Source organism: Girardinichthys multiradiatus, chromosome 13 (assembly GCF_021462225.1).
Source record: "Girardinichthys multiradiatus isolate DD_20200921_A chromosome 13, DD_fGirMul_XY1, whole genome shotgun sequence".
NCBI classification, from domain to species: domain Eukaryota; kingdom Metazoa; phylum Chordata; class Actinopteri; order Cyprinodontiformes; family Goodeidae; genus Girardinichthys; species Girardinichthys multiradiatus.
In genome coordinates this window covers 1,299,601-1,318,619 of record NC_061806.1, presented here as the reverse complement: position 1 = coordinate 1,318,619, position 19,019 = coordinate 1,299,601, and the positions used below count along the sequence as shown (strand labels likewise).

Here is a 19,019-nt window from a genome sequence, read left to right as displayed (position 1 = left end):
CATAGTTGGGCATCTTTATAAGGGTCAGAGAAGAAGCAGTTGTACACAAGGGGGTGATCATGAACTCTGCTTGTTCCTTCTGTTAAAAGGTGAAATTCATGTATTTATTGTCTGACTATTCTTTATTCAGTCTTATTTATTTCTTTTTATCCTTTTAACTGTTTGCAGATCAGTTACCAGAGCACAGAGTCCTCTGACCCTGGCATTAATGTACCCGGTCCTCGTCGTACCGTATCCAAACTGAGAAATGAAACCTACCACATGTTCTCGGGCCTGCACCCCGGAACCACGTACCTGGTCTCTGTTCGCGCCCGGACTGCCAAAGGTTTTGGCCAAACAGCTCTTACAGAGATCACTACAAATATATCAGGTGAGGCTTTATGCTGGTTGCTATTCTGTGGCTAAGGGTAACCTTAACGCCAAATGATGATTCTCATTAGTAATAAAACTAGAAACATTTTTCTATTTAATATTAGTTTGTACTAACAGCATCAGAGAAAACACAATAAAAGATGCAAAATAAACAAAAAAGACCGAGTGAGAAATCGTCTTTGTGGCTTTCTCAAAAGATTAGATTGATTTCCTCATCTTTAAATTACCTTTACATTATATGAATTATCTTCATTTACACCCAGCCAAACAGCTTTCAGATGCGCACTTACTTTATTGGCTAGAAAACTAATTATAGCTTGCTAGAAATGTTCAGCATGAATAGTTTGGGAGAAAACAGGTTTGTTCACGTTTTCGCAGTCTGCATATCCTGTCCTATCCAAAGCCCAGACGTTACAGAGGCAGTGTTTGTGAAGGCCAAGACTGCAGGTATGGATGCTGAAATGGGTGTGAAAACTTTCTACCTTTTATTGGGTATTAGCATATTCAGTCCATCATTTTTTTTTTTTGTCTAAAATATCAAACATGTGAAGGATACTGGTGGCTGTGAGCTCTGTAAGCACCTAGAGTCATAGCTACATTTCTGTAGCCAATTTATGGTCTCAGCTTTTGTGTTAATTCACACTGTTGTTAGCTCTGAGTGGCTGCTAATATTCATTCTCAACATTAGCTTAAAACAGTTAGGAAAAAGAAATAGATCCTACTTGTATTTTTGTCCTGGCGCAGATTTCATTCTAGCTTGGTTTGAGTGCAAATGTGATGAAACAGTTTTCTAGATCATCAAGAACCTTAAATTCAGATGGTCAGTTGCAGTTTCTTTAAATCGGAAGCAGAAGTACAGAAACATTCACCTCGTCCCTTCCACACAGAGTTCATATGTTGTTCTCAGATAGCGCTTTATTTCGGTATATCCTCCAATTAATCTACAACCTGTAGTCGGGACATGGTCATACTCCACCTCAAGGTTCCCAGAGATTTGCTGAGGTTGTGAAACTTTGAAATAAATCCTAATTATTTTTAAAAGCATCTTGTTTTCTGTATCTTTGGCTGCACCGTGTGGGAGGTCTAGTAAAACTGGTGCACACATTCCGAGGTTAAAAATGTCTTAAATATCTCAGCAAAAATCTTAAAAAAATTAGATGTGTGTAATTTTAGGGTTTTGTTTGGAATATTTCTGTGTGCATGTCTCTGACCCATCTCTTTAAAGTGTGTGTGTGTTTGTGTGTGTGTTTCTTCTCCATCTCTGTTCCCAGCCCCAGTGTTCGACTATGAAGACATTCCGTCTCCGCTCAGCGAGTCAGAGAGTACCATCACCGTGCTGCTGCGCCCTGCCCTGGGGAGAGGAGCGCCTGTCAGGTACAACTAATAAATGCTCTTCACCCACACCAGCGCTCAATCACTGCTGCTACGCACACTGATATTTATAGCTGCAGTCACAAAGAGCTCTGTGGGGCATTGAGAAGTGCTTCGTTAGGCTCGGAGAGCAGCCGACACGCTTCGAAAGCAAAATGTATCAGGAACTCTAAACCTGTCATGCTGTGCTCATCTAGGATCAGAGTCTTCAGAGTTAAAGGAGTTAATGAGGACATGTACAGTGCTTTTAAAATTATGCATCTTTTTTTCATGCTTCAACAACAAATTATGTATTTAATTAGAATTTAATGTAATAGGAAAACAATCACCAAGTATATACAGTAATGAATATAGAATGTAATAACATAGTTTTGAGGTAAAAGGATATATGGTTTTCATTTTTTCTTTAAAAAGTGTGGTGCGAATATTTTTCCATGTAGCTTTGCATGTTTAGACTTTTTGCAAAATTGCTCAAGCTTAGTTCCATTTTGTTGGAGAGCGTCTGTGAAGTCACAGATTCTCTAGAATTAGTCTGGACGTCCATACAGGTGCACATGACATTTTTTAATTTTCATTTGTAAAAAAAGATTAAAAACCAAACTCCCAATTGAGTACATTTAAATGTGTTGATGTACGGTGATAGAAAAGACTGAATACGGTGATCTACGGTTTGATCATTCCAGGGATGCAACAACAAGCACACAGTGAATAAATGCTGTAATGTGCCTTCGTTACTGCCTCAGACTGCTGTGAACTGACAGCACACTACTACTAATCATATGCTGACAGCTGCTGGTGGCTGTTTCCCTATAACTAGCATCAGAATCCAATTTTATTCTACATGTAGGATTTAGAAAATCTGATAAACAACATCCTGGCCTTAATGGAACAGCATTTCTTCAGGACATAAATGAAAATAGAAACTGATACAATCTGTTGTGTGCTAAGGTTCTGTCACAAGACAGCATGGTTCTGTCAGGGTGACCAAATGTTAAAGGCTCTGCTTATTGAACTAACTTTATGTAGTTGGTATAAAAAGAAGTCCAGGCATTGAGTTATTTTAAAAGAATAGTATATATTTATTGGGGGAAAAATAAAAGCATCCTATCCTATCAATAAATTGGCAGTTGATCTATCTATGGGTACAATATTTAGCGATTAGAGTAAAAGTTGCATAAAAGCTTTTAGAATGACCCAAAATGGCAACCTTCAGCTTATAAAGTACAAAATCCTACATAGAACGCACTAACAAAAAATGTTCCAAATGGGTTTTTCACAAACTGTCCAAAAAAAGAAGAATAAGAAAAAAATAAACACTTTCTCATTTACTGGTTTTATTTATGTTTATGACTATTTACATTGTACGTAGATTCTCACTGAAGGCATCAAAACAGTGAATGTTTGGAAGCTTGTAAAAAGCAGTTTGGCAAACCATTTATTTAGAAGATAAAAAAGCTTGGGCCCCATAAGACTCAGGACCCTTAGCTCCTGCCGCTATATCTGGACTGTAATTGTAGAGGGATTGACCTCTTATTCATCTCTCCCAGTGCCTACCAGGTGGTTGTGGTGGTTGAGGATGGCTCCCGCCGGGTGAGGAGGAGGGAGCTGGGAACCGTCGACTGCTTCCCAACTGCAAACTCCCACAGTGAAGCGCAGATCAAAGGGGCCCCACATTACTACACAGCTGAGCTGGCCCCCAGCAGCCTGCCCGAGGCCACGCCTTTCACTGTGGGTGACAATCACACCTACAATGGCTACTGGAACAGTCCTTTAGACCCTACCAAGAACTACCTCATCTACTTCCAGGCTAGCAGCAACTTCAAAGGGGTAGGAATTGTTACGATGCCTGTTTGATCCATTCCACTGATATGTTTCAACAACCTTGACTTAGTATCTCGCTGGTTAAAAACTTGCGGGCAGTAAGCTAGAGACTTTATCAAGGAGCATGGGGTGTGATTTGCCTTTTTTAGGATGGACAGGCTAGTTTTTATCGTAATGATGGCTCATTTCTGAGTAATCCAGAGAAGAAAAAGTTAGGTGCTTTTGTCCCTAAAATACCTCAGGAAAACAAAGAAGAATCGAAAAAGAAAAGACTCATACAGACTTATACAGTTATTGTAAGAGCACAGTTTTAAAACATAATTCTGGACAACATCATCGACCATTTTCAAGTGGTTTTGTTGTTTTGTCCGTTTGTCCGTCTGTCCATCAGTGGCTGTTACCTGCTTATCGTTTATCAATAAAAACAAAGCAAACCAGATCTCTGGTCAGTTCTAAATGAAATAGCTTGACCTTCAATACAGAGAAACGTTTCTTCAACCCCAGCAAAAAGGAGGAAACAACAGCATGTTGTTCTCACAACAAATGATAATTGCCACTATTAAACATTAGGTCTTTGTCAGAAAAATCATTTTTAATCAATGACTTCATTACCGAGCATAATGTTGATGTTATGGTTCTAATGTACACAAGCCTCCGAAATCCAAAGCAATGATTTCAATTTTCTTCTATTTATGATATGTGTTGATTACGACTGTTTAATTGAGGGAGACTTCAACATCCATGCTGACAAACCCCAATACAGATGGACGAAACAACAATGTCATACAGTTAAAAATTTTGGCTTGACTCAACATGTTAAACAACCAACACACAAATGGGAACATATTTTGGACTCGATCATCAGTAGGGACCTAAACATCTCCAAGGTGACTGATGTTGCCTTCTCTGACCATTTTATTATCTCTGAAAGCATCATTTCCATCGACTCAATTAGCCAAAGAGACATTATAAGACAATACTTTTTTTAAGGACAGTGCAACTGGAACCTTTAACCAAGCTTACTGTCACTCCTCCACTTTATGGTATAACTCAGTAAATATTCCTGCCTTGTTTGCTATGGTCGACAGGTTAACAAACCTTCCTGTGTCTGTAGCATCTTTACTCCACTCTACCAGGACCTGCAGTGAATTTGCTAACTTCTTCACTGAGAAAATTCAGAAGATTAGAAGAGTAGACTGTACATCAATATTATGTGCAGTACCAATGCTGTGTCCAGTCAAAACACATTTTGACACAATTATACCAAAATGCATCAAGTGCATTCATTAATTTCAGTCTATAGTCCTACTTTTCTTTCCTTTATTGTTCCACTGCTATGTGCTTTTGTCTTCACATAAAGCACTTGTTTGTTCCCCCCTTTATATAAATGTACATCTTAAAAACTCATACTCGTACTCGTCGTCTTCCGCTTATCCGGGACCAGGTCGTGGGGGCAGCTGACTCAGCAGAGACACCAAGACGTCCCTCACCCCAGACACCTCCTCCAGTTCCTCCAGAGGGAGCCCAAGGCGTTCCCAGTCCAGCCGAGAGACATAGTCCCTCCAGCGTGTCCTGGGCCGTCCCCTGGGCCTCCTCCTGGTGGGACGTGCCTGGAACACCTCCCGAGGAAGGTGTCCAGGAGGCATCCGGTATAGATGCCCGAGCCACCTCAACTGGCTACTCTCGATGTGGAGGAGCAGCGGCTCTACTCCGAGCTCCTCCTGGATGGCCGAGCTCCTCACCCTATCTCTAAGGGAGTGCCCGGCCACCCCACGGAGGAAGCTCATTTCAGCCACTTGTATCCGGGATCTCGATCTTTCGGTCAAGACCCAAAGTTCATGGCCATAGGTGAGGGTAGGAACGTAGACCGACCGGTAAATCGAGAGCTTCGCTTTTCAGCTCAGCTCTCTCCTCACCACAATGGACCGGCACAGCACCCCCATTACTGTGGCAGCCGCACTGATCCGTCTGTCGATCTTCCGCTCCATTCTTCCCTCACTCGTGAACAAGACCCCGAGATGCTTAAACTCCTCCACTTGAGGCAGGAACTCCCCTCCAACTTGAAGAGGACAAGCCACCCTTTTCTGGTCGAGAACTTGGAGGAGCTGATCTTCATCCCAGCCCCAGTGCATGCTGTAGGTCTTGGCTAGAGGAGGCCAGCAGGATCACGTCATCTGCAAAAAGAAGAGACGAAATCCACCGGTCCCCAAACCAGACCCGCTCCGACCCTTGGCTGCGTCTAGATATCCTGTCCATAAAAGTTATGAACAGGACCGGTGACAAAGAGCAGCCCTGCCGGAGTCCAACATGCACCGGTGCATCTTAAAAACTAGAAAACATAATTGGGGCGCGGTGCTGATGGTGTAGGGGTTAAAGGCGCGACCATATACCGAGCCTACAGTCCTCGAAGCGGCCGTCCCGGGTTTGAGTCCCGGACCCGGCGATATTTGCCGAATGTCTCCCCCTCTCTCTACCCCTCCGTCCTGTCTGCCTACTGTCAAAAAAATAAATAAAGGCCACTAATGCCGAAAAAATATATTTAAAAAAAGGAAAAAAGAAAACATAATTAGAATATTGTGAAAAACTTATCAATATTTCTTATCTGTAAGCCATTATCAGCTAGATTACAAGAAATAATGTCTTGAAATATTTCACTCAATGGGTGAAGAATCTACATGGAAAATGTGTTTCACTTCCTCAAATGAGTGACAAAAAATATTAAACTTTTTCACTATCTTCAAATTCTTTGAGATATTCCTGTGTGTATGTATGTATGTATGTACGTAGGTATGTATGTATGTATGTATGTATGTATGTATGTATGTATGTATGTATGTATGTATGTATGTATGTATGTATGTATGTATGTATGTATGTATGTATGTATGTATGTATGTATGTATGTATGTATGTATGTATGTATGTATGTATGTATGTATGTATGTATGTGTGTATGTAAGTATGTATGTATGTATGTATGATGTATGTATGTATGTATGTATGATGTATGTATGTATGTATGATGTATGTATGTATGTATGTATGTATGTATGTATGTATGTATGTATGTATGTATGTATGTATGTATGATGTATGTATGTATGTATGATGTATGTATGTATGTATGATGTATGTATGTATGTATGTATGTATGTATGATGTATGTATGTATGTATGATGTATGTATGTATGTATGTATGTATGTATGTATGTATGTATGTATGATGTATGTATGTATGTATGTATGTATGTATGTATGTATGTATGTAAGTATGTATGTATGTATGTATGATGTATGTATGTATGTATGTATGTATGATGTATGTATGTATGTATGATGTATGTATGTATGTATGTATGTATGTATGTATGTATGTATGTATGTATGATGTATGTATGTATGTATGTATGTATGTATGATGTATGTATGTATGTATGTATGTGTGTGTGTGTGTGTGTGTTCCTGTATGCATCACAGTGAGAACCATTTTCCCGATTTCACCATCAAATTGAGGACCGTTTGTACCAAATTGAGGACATTTTGCTGGTCCTCACGACCTATTTTGCTAACGGTAAGGTTTAGGACTAAGATGTGAATTGAGTTTAGGTTACGGTTAGGGTTAGGAATGCACTGGTAATGGTTAGGTTTAGGGTTATTGTCAGGGTTAGGGCATAGAAAGGGTTGAAAATGACTGAAAATCAATGGAAGTCAATGGGAGAAAACACATGGTCCTCACTACATATAGCAAAACAAGAGTGAGTGTGTGTGTGTGTGTGTGTGTGTGTATGTATGTATGTATGTATGTATGTATGTATGTATGTATGTATGATGTATGTATGTATGTATGTATGTATGTATGCATGTATGTATGTATGATATATGATGTATGCATGTATGTATGCATGATGTATGTATGATGTATGTATGTATGTATGTATGTATGTATGATGTATGTATGTATGTATGTATGATTGATGTATGTATGTATGTATATATGATGTATGATGTACGTATGTATGATGTTTGATGTATGATGTATGTATGTATGTATGTATGTATGTATTATGTATGTATGTATGATGTATGTATGTATGTATGCATGATGTATGTATGTATGTATGTATGTATGTATGTATGTATGTATGTATGTATGATTGATGTATGTATGTATGTATATATGATGTATGATGTACGTATGTATGATGTTTGATGTATGATGTATGTATGTATGTATGTATGTATGTATGTATGTATTATGTATGTATGTATGATGTATGTATGTATGTATGTATGATGTTTGATGTATGTATGATGTATGCATGTATGTATGTATGTATGTATGATGTATGATGTATGTATGTATGTATGTATGTATGTATGATGTATGTATGTATGTATGTATGTATGCATGTATGTATGTATGATATATGATGTATGCATGTATGTATGCATGATGTATGTATGATGTATGTATGTATGTATAATTGATGTATGTATGTATGTATATATGATGTATGATGTACGTATGTATGATGTTTGATGTATGATGTATGATGTATGTATGTATGTATGTATGTATGTATTATGTATGTATGTATGATGAATGTATGTATGTATGATATATGTATGATGTATGTATGTATGTATGTATGATGTATGTATGATGTATGCATGTATGTATGATGTATGTATGATGTATGTATGTATGTATGTATGTATGATGTATGTATGTATGTATGTATGTATGATGTATGTATGTATGATGTATGATGTATGTATGATGTATAATGTATGTATGGTGTATGATGTATGTATGTATGTATGTATGTGTAATGTATGTATGTATGTATGTATGTATGTATGATGTATGATGTATGCATGATGTATGTATGTATGTAGGATGTATGATGTATGTATGTATGTATGATGTATGATGTATGTATGTATGTATGATGTATGATGTATGTATGTATGTTGGATAAGAATCAGCCCCTTTGAATGTGACCATTATGGACTCTGTTTCTATTATTTCTCCCATAAAAAAGCATCATTTGTTTTACCTGCAATCATTTTCGTTTCTAATCTATTTCCTGAAATATATTTTCTTTCGGAGTTTAGATTTCGTGTGAGAACGTGAGGAGAAAAAAATTAATTATTTTGACAATTACCTTGGATAAATTAGATGTTCCAGGCTTGCCACGGACTGCGAGCCTCCGCTGTATTGGAAACAGTAATTGCTTTAGCAAATATACTGTCACTGGGGTTTGAAAGACAAGTGATTGGTGTATCCAGTTTTTGTGCAAAACACAGAAACGTACACCATCTTTACTTGTAATTTTTCTTTGTGGAGTTACCCTGCTCTGTGGAAAAGACTACATTTGTTCCAAAATATCCATTACCTAAAGCAGCTCCGTGCTACGACTTATAAAATAAATAATAATGTAAGTAGTTTTTGGGGGTTTTAGATGTAATATAGACAGCAGGTAATTTTTGTTTTATCCTGCTCTGGAGTGGCATATTATCTTTATTTGCTACTTTAAGCGGTCTTGTATTTGCTTTTTTGCTTTCCCAAAGCACAAGCCAGAAATGTCTCCTCACAGCATTGGTCTAAAATGTTTTTAAACACATCATTAAAACAGGAGTTCACTTTAGCTCTGGCTAATTAACCTTTATGTCAGATAAAAATGCCTTCCCTTCAAACCAGAGGTTTTCAAAGCTCAGTCAAACAAAGTCATTGCATCCTTTTTTCTTTCCTTTTCTTTCTGGTCTCTTCAATACAGCCAGCAGCACTGATGCCGTAACAGTAAAATAATCAGACCTTTTATGGCTTTCCCAGCATTCACTGCAAAGCTCTCAAAGCTGATGCCATATGGTTTCTAATGTTAACAAACCTTAAAATGACAAATTGTGAATTTACTGTTGTCCCTCATAATAACTGACAAACGCTGAAATATTACTCCAACTCGTCCCCTGTTCCTCTCTCCTGGGTCCATGGTGGTAGCGGTTTGTCCTGGAACCGGTGGGTTGCGGGTTAGAACCCCCACTCTGTCCATCTCAGTTGTTGTGTCCTCGGGCAAGACACTTCACCCACCTTGCCTGCTGGTGGTGGTCAGAAGGCCTGGTGGTGCCGATTGTATGGCAGGCTCACTTCACAGTCATCACAGAGCAGCTGTGGCTACAGTGTAGTCTACCACTGTCAGTGTGTGAATGGGTGGATTAAAGGGTGGATGACTGATTGTTTACAAGTGCTTTGGTTTTAATTCCCATGTTTCTGTTTAGATTCAGTCTATTCTCATTTCAGTTCAGCTCAGTTCATTTATATAGTGCTGATTCACATCAAATGTTGTCTCAAGGCAGAACCAAATTATATAAAGAAATACATATAGGTTAGGAAGGAAAACCTCCAGTTTAAAGTAAGGCATGGTGACTCAAACCTCTATATTTTCCTGTTTTACACCACTTTAATTCCAACTTTTACTACAAATGCTTTACAAGTTCCATTCCTAGTATGTGTTTCACACATGATAATTATTAGTGGTGCACAGTCTCCGACCTCTCCAGTAAATAATTATAATCTGTTGTGTAAATGAACACCCAATGCAAATATGGCAACAGTTTAAAGATTCATAACATTGCGTTGCATCAACTGCTTCATTGTTTCCAGGATTGGAGATTTTTAAGACAGTAGAAGTCTGCTTTGGTCTCAGAAGTCTGATAGTTTTCCTGCCCTGAAACCAAAACCCACCATGACTAAGGAACAGAACGACACTCCCTGCTGCTGCTTTAATAACTCCTGTGGTGGATGTAAATAAAACCTATCTATAACTGTAAGACAATGGAAAATAGAAAGAGATTTCCAATTACAAATGTAATTGCCTGCTTGAGTGAAAGGGCTTTGATTTAAGTCTCAAAGCACAGATTAGCGTAATTACCAGTGGAGGCTGATTTAACTTTTTTAAATCCTAATTTTCTAAGTTTTGCCTTATCTCCTAAAAAGTAGTGACTGTTTTAGCTTGAGAAAAACCTATCAGTATATTAAGATCTACTGATAGGCAGGAACATCTCACATCTTACAAAGTAGGGTCACAAGGCGATGTCATCTGTAGTAAAATATTTATTATTTTCTTTAGCAAAGACAGCTCTGGACAATATCTGATCTTATTCATAAAATGCTGTAGAAACAGAATGGAATTTTTGCAGACTGGCTCATTATTAGGCTGAAATCATGTTTTTTCTTAGGTTTTTTTTGTATCTTCATGGTATCAAGCAAAAATGAATGAACTGATACTTTTCTTTTTCCCACAGGAGACCAGGATAAATTGTATTCGGATTGCTCGCAAGGGTAAGTCTCATCTGTCATTTTTGAAGTTTCTCTGTTAACAGCAAAATGTGATAATCTCTTAGTCTCCTTTCATTGATGTTACAAATAGCTTTGACTGAGGTCTCTCTTCTGATGTTTTCTTGTATAAAGTGAGGAGATGTAAAACACATAAAAAAAGAGTAGTGGTCCTCTCAGGGTAATAAACCAACTTCACAAAATCCTCTTTCAGTGTGTGTGTACATATACACTACCGGTCAAAAGTTTTAGAACACTTTTCTCATTTACTGGTTTTATTTATGTTTATGACTGTTTACATTGTACGTTGATTCTCACTGAAGGCATCAAAACAGTGAATGAACACATATGGAATTATGTAGCAAACAAACAATTGTAAAATAACTTTAAATATGTTTTATATTTTAGATTCCTTAAAGAAGCCGCCCTTTGCTGTGATGACTGAAATATTAACCTTTGGCCGTCTCTCAATGAACCTCTGGAAAGTTCTTTCAAGACTCTTTGGAAAACCATTTCAGGTGACCACCTCATGAGCCTCAGGGAGAGAATGCTAAGAGAGCAAATCAGTCATCAAAGCAAAGAGTGGATATTTTGAAAAATATAAAATATAAAAATGTTTAGAGTTATTTCACACTTTGTGTATACTACATAATGCCATGTGTTTATTATTCACAGTTTTGTTGCCTTTGGTGAGAATCTAAAATGTAAATAGTCATGAAAATGAAGAGACCCATTAAGAGACCCATTTCCTTTCTGCTAGCGGCTGTCATGAGGAAAAAAAACTGTCAAAGACGACTTTTTTTGAATAATGTATTATTTTTCAATGGTTCAAGGAAGCATGAACAGTTACTTTTCTAACTTCCTGCAGTGCCAAGCTGTAATACTGTAACTCTAGCTGGTTCCTAAAACATGGAAAAAGGAGGCTTGAGAGGTGTATCCACTGCAGTTTTGGGAGTCATTTTTTAATCCTGTCATTTCCAGTACTGGAATCAGGGCCAAATCAGATTACCAGGGTAGAAATCTACAGCAGACAATGGCCTTGGTTACAAGATAATTCTTTTCTAGGGACCCTGTTTTACTAGTTAAATAATCCCAGTACTTCTTCATTGATTTGCCAGTTTAATCTGCTCGTCAGTTGATATTTGCTGTTTAAACTGTTCAAATAGAGTAATCCATGTTTAACATTTAAACCCAGTCAGTGTTTTATAGTATTTATGGAACATTAAATACATCAGTGAAATCAGGGACATATGGAAATATTATAAAAATTCATTAAATCAAGTGGAAACTCTTTTTTAAAGCTAAGGGAGTAACCTTCTTGCAAAGGCCATTTTATGAGGTTTAAACTGGTAATATTACAATATTTCGCAGTGTGTTTGTTCCGAGACAAATTAAAGCAATCAAATTTCCTGGGTTTGTGGATCATTAATTAAATGTAAATTTTGATAGAAGTAGACACTTGGCAGCTGCATTTGTGTATGGTTACTGTTCCCTAGGGATGAGCTTTAATTATTAAAAAACTATGCATTCTGGCTCTGTAAAATGTTGCCGCAGTAACATTTTTCCATAATGTTTGCAGTGACTTTGCATAAGTTATTAAGAGTAATCACTGTGTCAGAATAAGGTTGTAGTTTTATTACTCAAAATGAAGTTGGATCTCAACCGGATCTCCTTTCTTCTCTACCCGACTCGCACTCTGGATGAGCACTGCTCATTTAAAATCCATTATAGTTACACATTTCCATATTATTTGGAGTGACAGTACTTGGCTTTGGAAACGTAAGTGCTATGATATAGTTGCTGGAATGGTCTGATTTCACTGTATTTAATCACATTCTGGACTCTGCTGTTGCAATGGTTGGAGATCTGTATTCCTAGACTAATAAAGCTGAAGCAGCAATAGTCTCGCTAAGCAGAAACTCTCAGCATACAGGAACTAATTTACATAAACATCTCAGTTTTGGACAACTGACAAACAGGACAAATTAGAAGATTTCATGTGTTGGGGAACAATGTTCTTGGGTCACATGGTTGAAAAGCAACTTTTTGTTTTACCAAGTAACAAAACATTTTAGCTAATATTTCTGCTTTAAAAAAACTGTAATGTTCTTTGATGCTGCTTTATTTTTACATGTAAACTTCCTTGTCTAATTAAGTTGCTACACCACAAGGGGCAGACCCCACATTCCCCACAAAGTCTATTTAGCTTCTATTTTTGTTTCTAATGACTACCTTCTAAATAATTAGATGCATTAATATACAAAAAGTATAATATGTTGCACTGTAAAATTCCCTAAATATATATGAAAGTGTAATGGTACCAAAAAATGTTTAACACGCTAATGAGTATTATCTATCATCTGAATATAATGAGTTTTGTAGGTCATACTGTAAATAGCAACTAGGTAGAATTAAATTATTTCTGGGGTTCAGCTCTCTATGTCTCCACTGTATTCCAGCTGGAAATAAAGCCGGGGTTTTGGATGTGCCAACCAACAGACCCAACCAGAATCTGATGAAGAATCTCTAGATCGAGCGAAAGATTAAGATGATGCAATAAGGCGTTCCTACCTCAAAGTCTTGGAACTCGTTACCAAATATAAATAATCAAAATACCAGCGGAAACAGATAGACTCTATTTACTAATTATTTGACTTCTGAAAGCAGTCGACTACCCCAGATTTCTTCTGCGGAAGTATCTAAGTAAAGGGAAAATTTTTATTTGTAAATTTGAAAACTTCTTTAATCTCTGCTACTTTGGGTTGGTCTACCAAATAAATACCTATAAGCATACATTAAAGTTAGTGTTTGCAAGGTACAACATGTATTTGCTATGAAAGTCTGGATTAAAGTGTTTTGGTAGTTCAGGAAATATATGGACAACATACAGCAATATTCAAAGACACTTGCAACATATTTTTTTAATATTTCCATTTGTCTGGTCCTGGTTTAGCATTACAATCCGGCATCTGGCCCCTTTTAGGCGAACGAACAGGGAGCAGGGTCTTATGGCAATATGTCCTAAATGGAGACCGTAGGAAGCTTGATTACTAACATGAAGCTCAGTTCTCATTATTTTCCACAAGAATCACTGATGCTTAAATGTAGGCAAAGCCCTCCAGGGCTCAGAGGGCTTTGAAACCCACAGTGTAGCAATGTTGACTTTTATGTCTGTCCTGAGTGATGGAAGGGACCAGGACTGTTTGCCTGAGAGACAGGCATGGTCAGAAGCATAGCAGTTCAAACAATGGGGTAAGGCAGAGAAGACAGTAAATGGAGGTTTTTCATCCATGGTTACAACTGAATTAAGTTTGAAAAACTCTAGAGGAAAGTACCTGATGATTAGGATTCAGGTCACTGCTCTCCTCAAAATGTGAAGAACAGTGCTGGATGCCAGCACATCACACCAGTGGGGGATTTGGGCTTCAGTAGCCATTTTTCCTGTATCTGTGCATATATCAGACGGCAGTGGGTGGAACCAGAGGACACATTTGTCTCAGAGGTGGCTCAGAAATGCCATTAAGTCTCATCCTGGCCTCTTCTCCTTACCTCTCACCATCCTACCCCTCAGCCTGTATTTTCTTCGCATTTTGTCTTAGGATAGCTCTTCTTGTCAGTTTAACCCCTTAAAAAGCGTCAGATTCACATTCGCTTCTTGGAAAATGTTATGTTTTTACTTAAAATCCACTTCACAACTCAGCAATTGTTAACAAAACACTTTGTACCGTAGTTATAGTCTTTTGCTATATAGGCGACTGTGGCTCAGTAGGAAGAGTAGTTGTCTTGCAATCGCTACTCATCACACTATCTCCACAGTTAAACATGGCAGTGGCAGCATCATGTTGTGGGGTGATTTTCTTCAGCAGGGACAGAGTAATTTGATTTGAGTAGATTGAAAGACGGCTGGAGCTAAATTTAAGGTAATCTGGTAAGAAACCCTCCGAAGAGACCTGAGGCTGGTGCAATGGCTGACTTTCAACCAAGACAATGAAGAAACAATGGAATAGTTTTCCACCGGGGTTCTGAAGCTATAATCGTGTAGCTCGAAGCATATTCATGTGTTAAAATGACCCAATCAAAGCACAAGTCAACATCAACCTCAAAATTAGTGCCAAGAGTTTTGCCACTAATTGATCTTCTGAGATGCCCTGTGTGGTGTAAGGACAACACTCCTCATTTCATGATATTTAACAGAAATAAAAAGAGCTGGAGAATAAACTTTACATTAGGAGGTTAAAGTGAGTGGAAATGAATAATTGTGATATTCTTACAATAGTAAAGGTTTTGCTCTTTTGGACTGAAACAACATTTCTTAGAAATAGTAGCCAGGAGGCAACTGAAAAGAAAACAGGAGTAGAAAAAGCAGTTACATTGAAATGAATCAAAATTATTGTTCTGTTGGTGTGAAGTGACTCATGCTGCACACATAAAATAACTTGTTCCAAAAATGGGAAGAACATCTAACGTGCTTTTATAGTCCAGGTAATTACAGATCACTTTATGCGCTTTGCCTAACAAACTCCTAAGCTGCCTGGAAATGATAAAAAAGGTTAATTTCGATTATTTACCAGACCTGCACAGGATGTTATTTCTAGTTGCTTTCAGTGGAGTAAAGTTATTAAGGAAGCGTATCTCAGAACTCATCAGAGGCATAGCAAATGACTTGTGCTTGGATTATTTAGTGAAGGACAACATTGTAAATGACTAATGGAAAGAGTGCAGTGGGATTCTGCTCCACCGTGAGTTTTATCCATTCAAGACCCTTATGGCTCTGTCTCCCTGCTGGAAGCTCAGGACTTGTGTTCCCTTTCCTCTGCAGATTAATGCAGTATGTCTTACCTGATAAATTGCGATCCAGCATGTGGATATAAAAAATTATTATGGAACATGTCACCAGCTATCTTTAGTGCACATCCATTAAGCCCAGTGGGTATGACCACAGTTGGGTCTTTGTTGTTGTTGTTACAATTAACTCTTCTACAATAGCCAATTTCTAAACATGACGCACAGGTAGATTGACTCACCCTGCAGGATTTGTGTGACTGCTCAAATACTTTCAGCCTGCATCTTTTACTAGAAGCTAAACATTCTCACAGCTCATCAAGCCCATAAAGGCCTTCAGGGCTTATTCAGATACATTTTGTCAAGCTACAACAAACTTAAATGTATTTTATTGGGATTTTATGTGAAAGATCATTACAAAGTAGCATATAATTGTCAGGTTATAGCTAAATGATGTATCATTGGAATAATGTTTTACAATAAAGATCTAAAACATTGGATTTGAGCCTTTTACTCCGATACTTCTAACTAGAATCTAGAGCAGCCAATTGATTTCAGAAGTCATCAAGTTCGTAATTACATAGAGTTTACCTGTGTGTAACTGAATCACAGTGTAAATCCAGCTGATCTGTAAGGGCATCAGAGGTCTGTTAGAGAACCTTCACAAAGACCAGGGAACAGAGCAGACCGGTTGGGGATAAAGCTGCAGACGTTCATTTTCCAACAGGAGAAACCTAAACATACAGTCATGTTGTGCAATTAAGACTGCCTGGCTGTTAGCAACTATTAATAATCATAAATAATAATTACAATAATTTAAAAGATTACCAATAAATTCAAGATATAGAATTATAGTCAGACTAAAAAATCAGGGCACCATCTGAACAGGAGTCATTAGCCAAACAATGTTCAGTCTGTCAAGTAGTCCTATGAATACCAGGCAAAATATAGGAATTTATTAACAAAAACAATTCAACTCCAAGTTCAAATATTTCAGTTAAGAAACTCTTTAACTAGCCTAGAAACCATTCACCTAAAACTACCAAGTAAAATGAAGGAATTAAAAAACTAATGAGAAACTAATTAGAACAACAATTGACATGTGTTCAATAAACCAGTCACAACGCAAATCAGAAGGGTAGGTGAAACATTCTTTTTATAAACAAATATTTTAAAGAAGGATTTGCCAAATTAGAAATCCATAACCTTTTGGACAGTTGATTCTTAATGCTGGGTTAATTAGCTCTCAGTGGATGGTTGTGGATGTGCTGACACAAAATGGTGACAAACTGAATAGAATTATCTGACCTTCCTGACGGCAGACTTGAAGACGTCACATCCAAGTTAATGGTTTTAGCTAAAAAAGGAAAACTAATATCTTATTCATAACTTCTTTAAGTCACACATGTACCTTTAACTACCTTTACTTTAAATATTAATTTGCGTATGAGGGCTGGTGCTTGCATTACGGCCAATCTGTGTTTAAATCACTCATTGAAGTAAAGTTTGTCATACCTTTTAATATACAGCTATGGCCACATTCAAACTGCTGGTCCGGTCCAGGGATAGGTAGGGGCGTGTCCGGTTTGTGAGTAATGTTAACAGCAAATGGTATTAAAGTAAGCAATGAGAATCATCAGAAGCCGTGTTTTTATAGAGTTTATGTAGTATCTTTGAGAGTGTTCCTCCATAAGACTGGTGAGTTGCGTATACTGTTCTATAAGAATATTTTGTGAATTAGGATTGTTTGGCATCAGTAATGTCAGCAGAATTCCGGAACTACGATGACTGCTGTGAGATTTAGTTTTATCAGTCCTTTTTTTTTTTTCAGGTAGCATATTTTTTCCCTCTTCGTGTTTTTGACTGCTTTTCAATAGTTTTACATATGACCAGGGTCAGTCACTACTGGTAGCATGAGGCGATACCTGGACCCTACAGAGGTTGCACAAGCAGTTCAACTCCATCAGGATGGCACATCAATATGTGCCATTGCATGAAGGTATTCTGTGTCTCCCAGCACAACCTCAAGAGCATGGAGAAGATTTAAGGAGACAGACAGATACTCTAGGAGAGCTGGACAGTGTTATAGGCCCAGCCTTTCCCTAAAGGGGGGGCGGTAGAGAGCGACAGGTAGGGGCGGGAGAGTAGAAGAAGAGTGTGTGTTAGCTTGAGAGACTAAAGTTGTAGTGTTGTAGTTCATCTTGCCAAGAAGAGGAATAAAGTTCCATAAGCTTTCATCTGCCTCCTCCTTGTTCAGCTGCTAGCAGAGCAGGACCTATGAGCTTGTTACCAGCAAACGAGCCGAAATAGACACCAGCCTGTTCTGGACTTACGAAAGGTAACACTGAGGGCTCGTCCGGGATTCACGCCTAACGTGATGCTGTTTGGTCGAGAGATAACCGAGCCTATCAATCTTGTTGCTGTTCCTCTCCCTGACAATGGCTGTTCCAACATTCCACAATGTGTCATGCAACAGAAAGAGAGGTTACAACTTTCCCATCAACTGGCCAGGGAGTGGCTGGGTAGGTCTTCTGAGCGAGCAAAGTAGCAGTATGATAAGAACATGCACAAATGGCAGTATAGGGTTGGAGAAGCTGTTTGGCTCCTTATTAAAGGCACCAAGACAGTGAGAAACAGAATACGGAAGTTCCTCCCTTCCAATGAGGGTCCCTATTTTGTCACTGGAACATTGGATGACCTTGTTTATTGCATTAAGAAGGGCCCAAGGTCACGAGCTAAAGTGATTCATCATGATAAGCTCAAGCCTTATTACACCAGAACCCCGTTGGACAATAGCTGGGTTTTCCAAAACACTCGTAGCCCAGCATCAGTTGAGGTGCCTCCACCAGTGGTCGACACTTCTTCGGATGTGGATCATGATGGGCCTTTAAATCCCTGGGATGGCTTCTCAGAGATAGAGGAGTCAACTATGGATCATCCATCTCAGTGTTTGCCGGCCCATGCAGTTTCATGTGGAGACAGTCAAATTCAGAACGAGGTTTGCCAGTTTCTACCGGAAGGAGTTGACACGAGGATTCTGTGGAGGAGCAGCTGCCGCTGGTCCTTCAAAGAGCAGGACCTCACCAAAGACCACAAAGGAGACACAGACCTCCTGACCGATTTGGTCAGTGGGTCAGCGGTTAGATGTCTACGTGCATGAATGAACTCTTTTGTTTTCTTTTCTTTATTGGCCTGAATCTGGTTGTAGGCAGCTGCAACTTTAAACTGCTGCAATGCCAGTTCCTAATGTAATGCACTAAAGGCAGTGGATTATTATTAGTCTTATTTTGTTTAGTTGACTTTGGCTTATTATTCTATTATTCTACAGTTGTGTTT

At 38.3% G+C, this 19,019-nt stretch overlaps 1 protein-coding gene across 5 annotated transcripts in view; it reads left to right on the top strand.

Moving 5' to 3' along the window:
• LOC124878881 (receptor-type tyrosine-protein phosphatase U-like) overlaps nucleotides 1-19,019 on the top strand; it is a 334,335-nt gene that overhangs the window by 235,637 nt on the left and 79,679 nt on the right. For all 5 annotated transcript variants that reach the window (XM_047383059.1, XM_047383057.1, XM_047383058.1 and 2 more), the window contains exons 10-13: nucleotides 169-370; nucleotides 1,644-1,746; nucleotides 3,291-3,570; nucleotides 10,871-10,907. In XM_047383059.1, coding sequence (XP_047239015.1) covers nucleotides 169-370; nucleotides 1,644-1,746; nucleotides 3,291-3,570; nucleotides 10,871-10,907 — 622 coding nt within the window. The remainder of the gene's footprint in view (nucleotides 1-168; nucleotides 371-1,643; nucleotides 1,747-3,290; nucleotides 3,571-10,870; nucleotides 10,908-19,019) is intronic.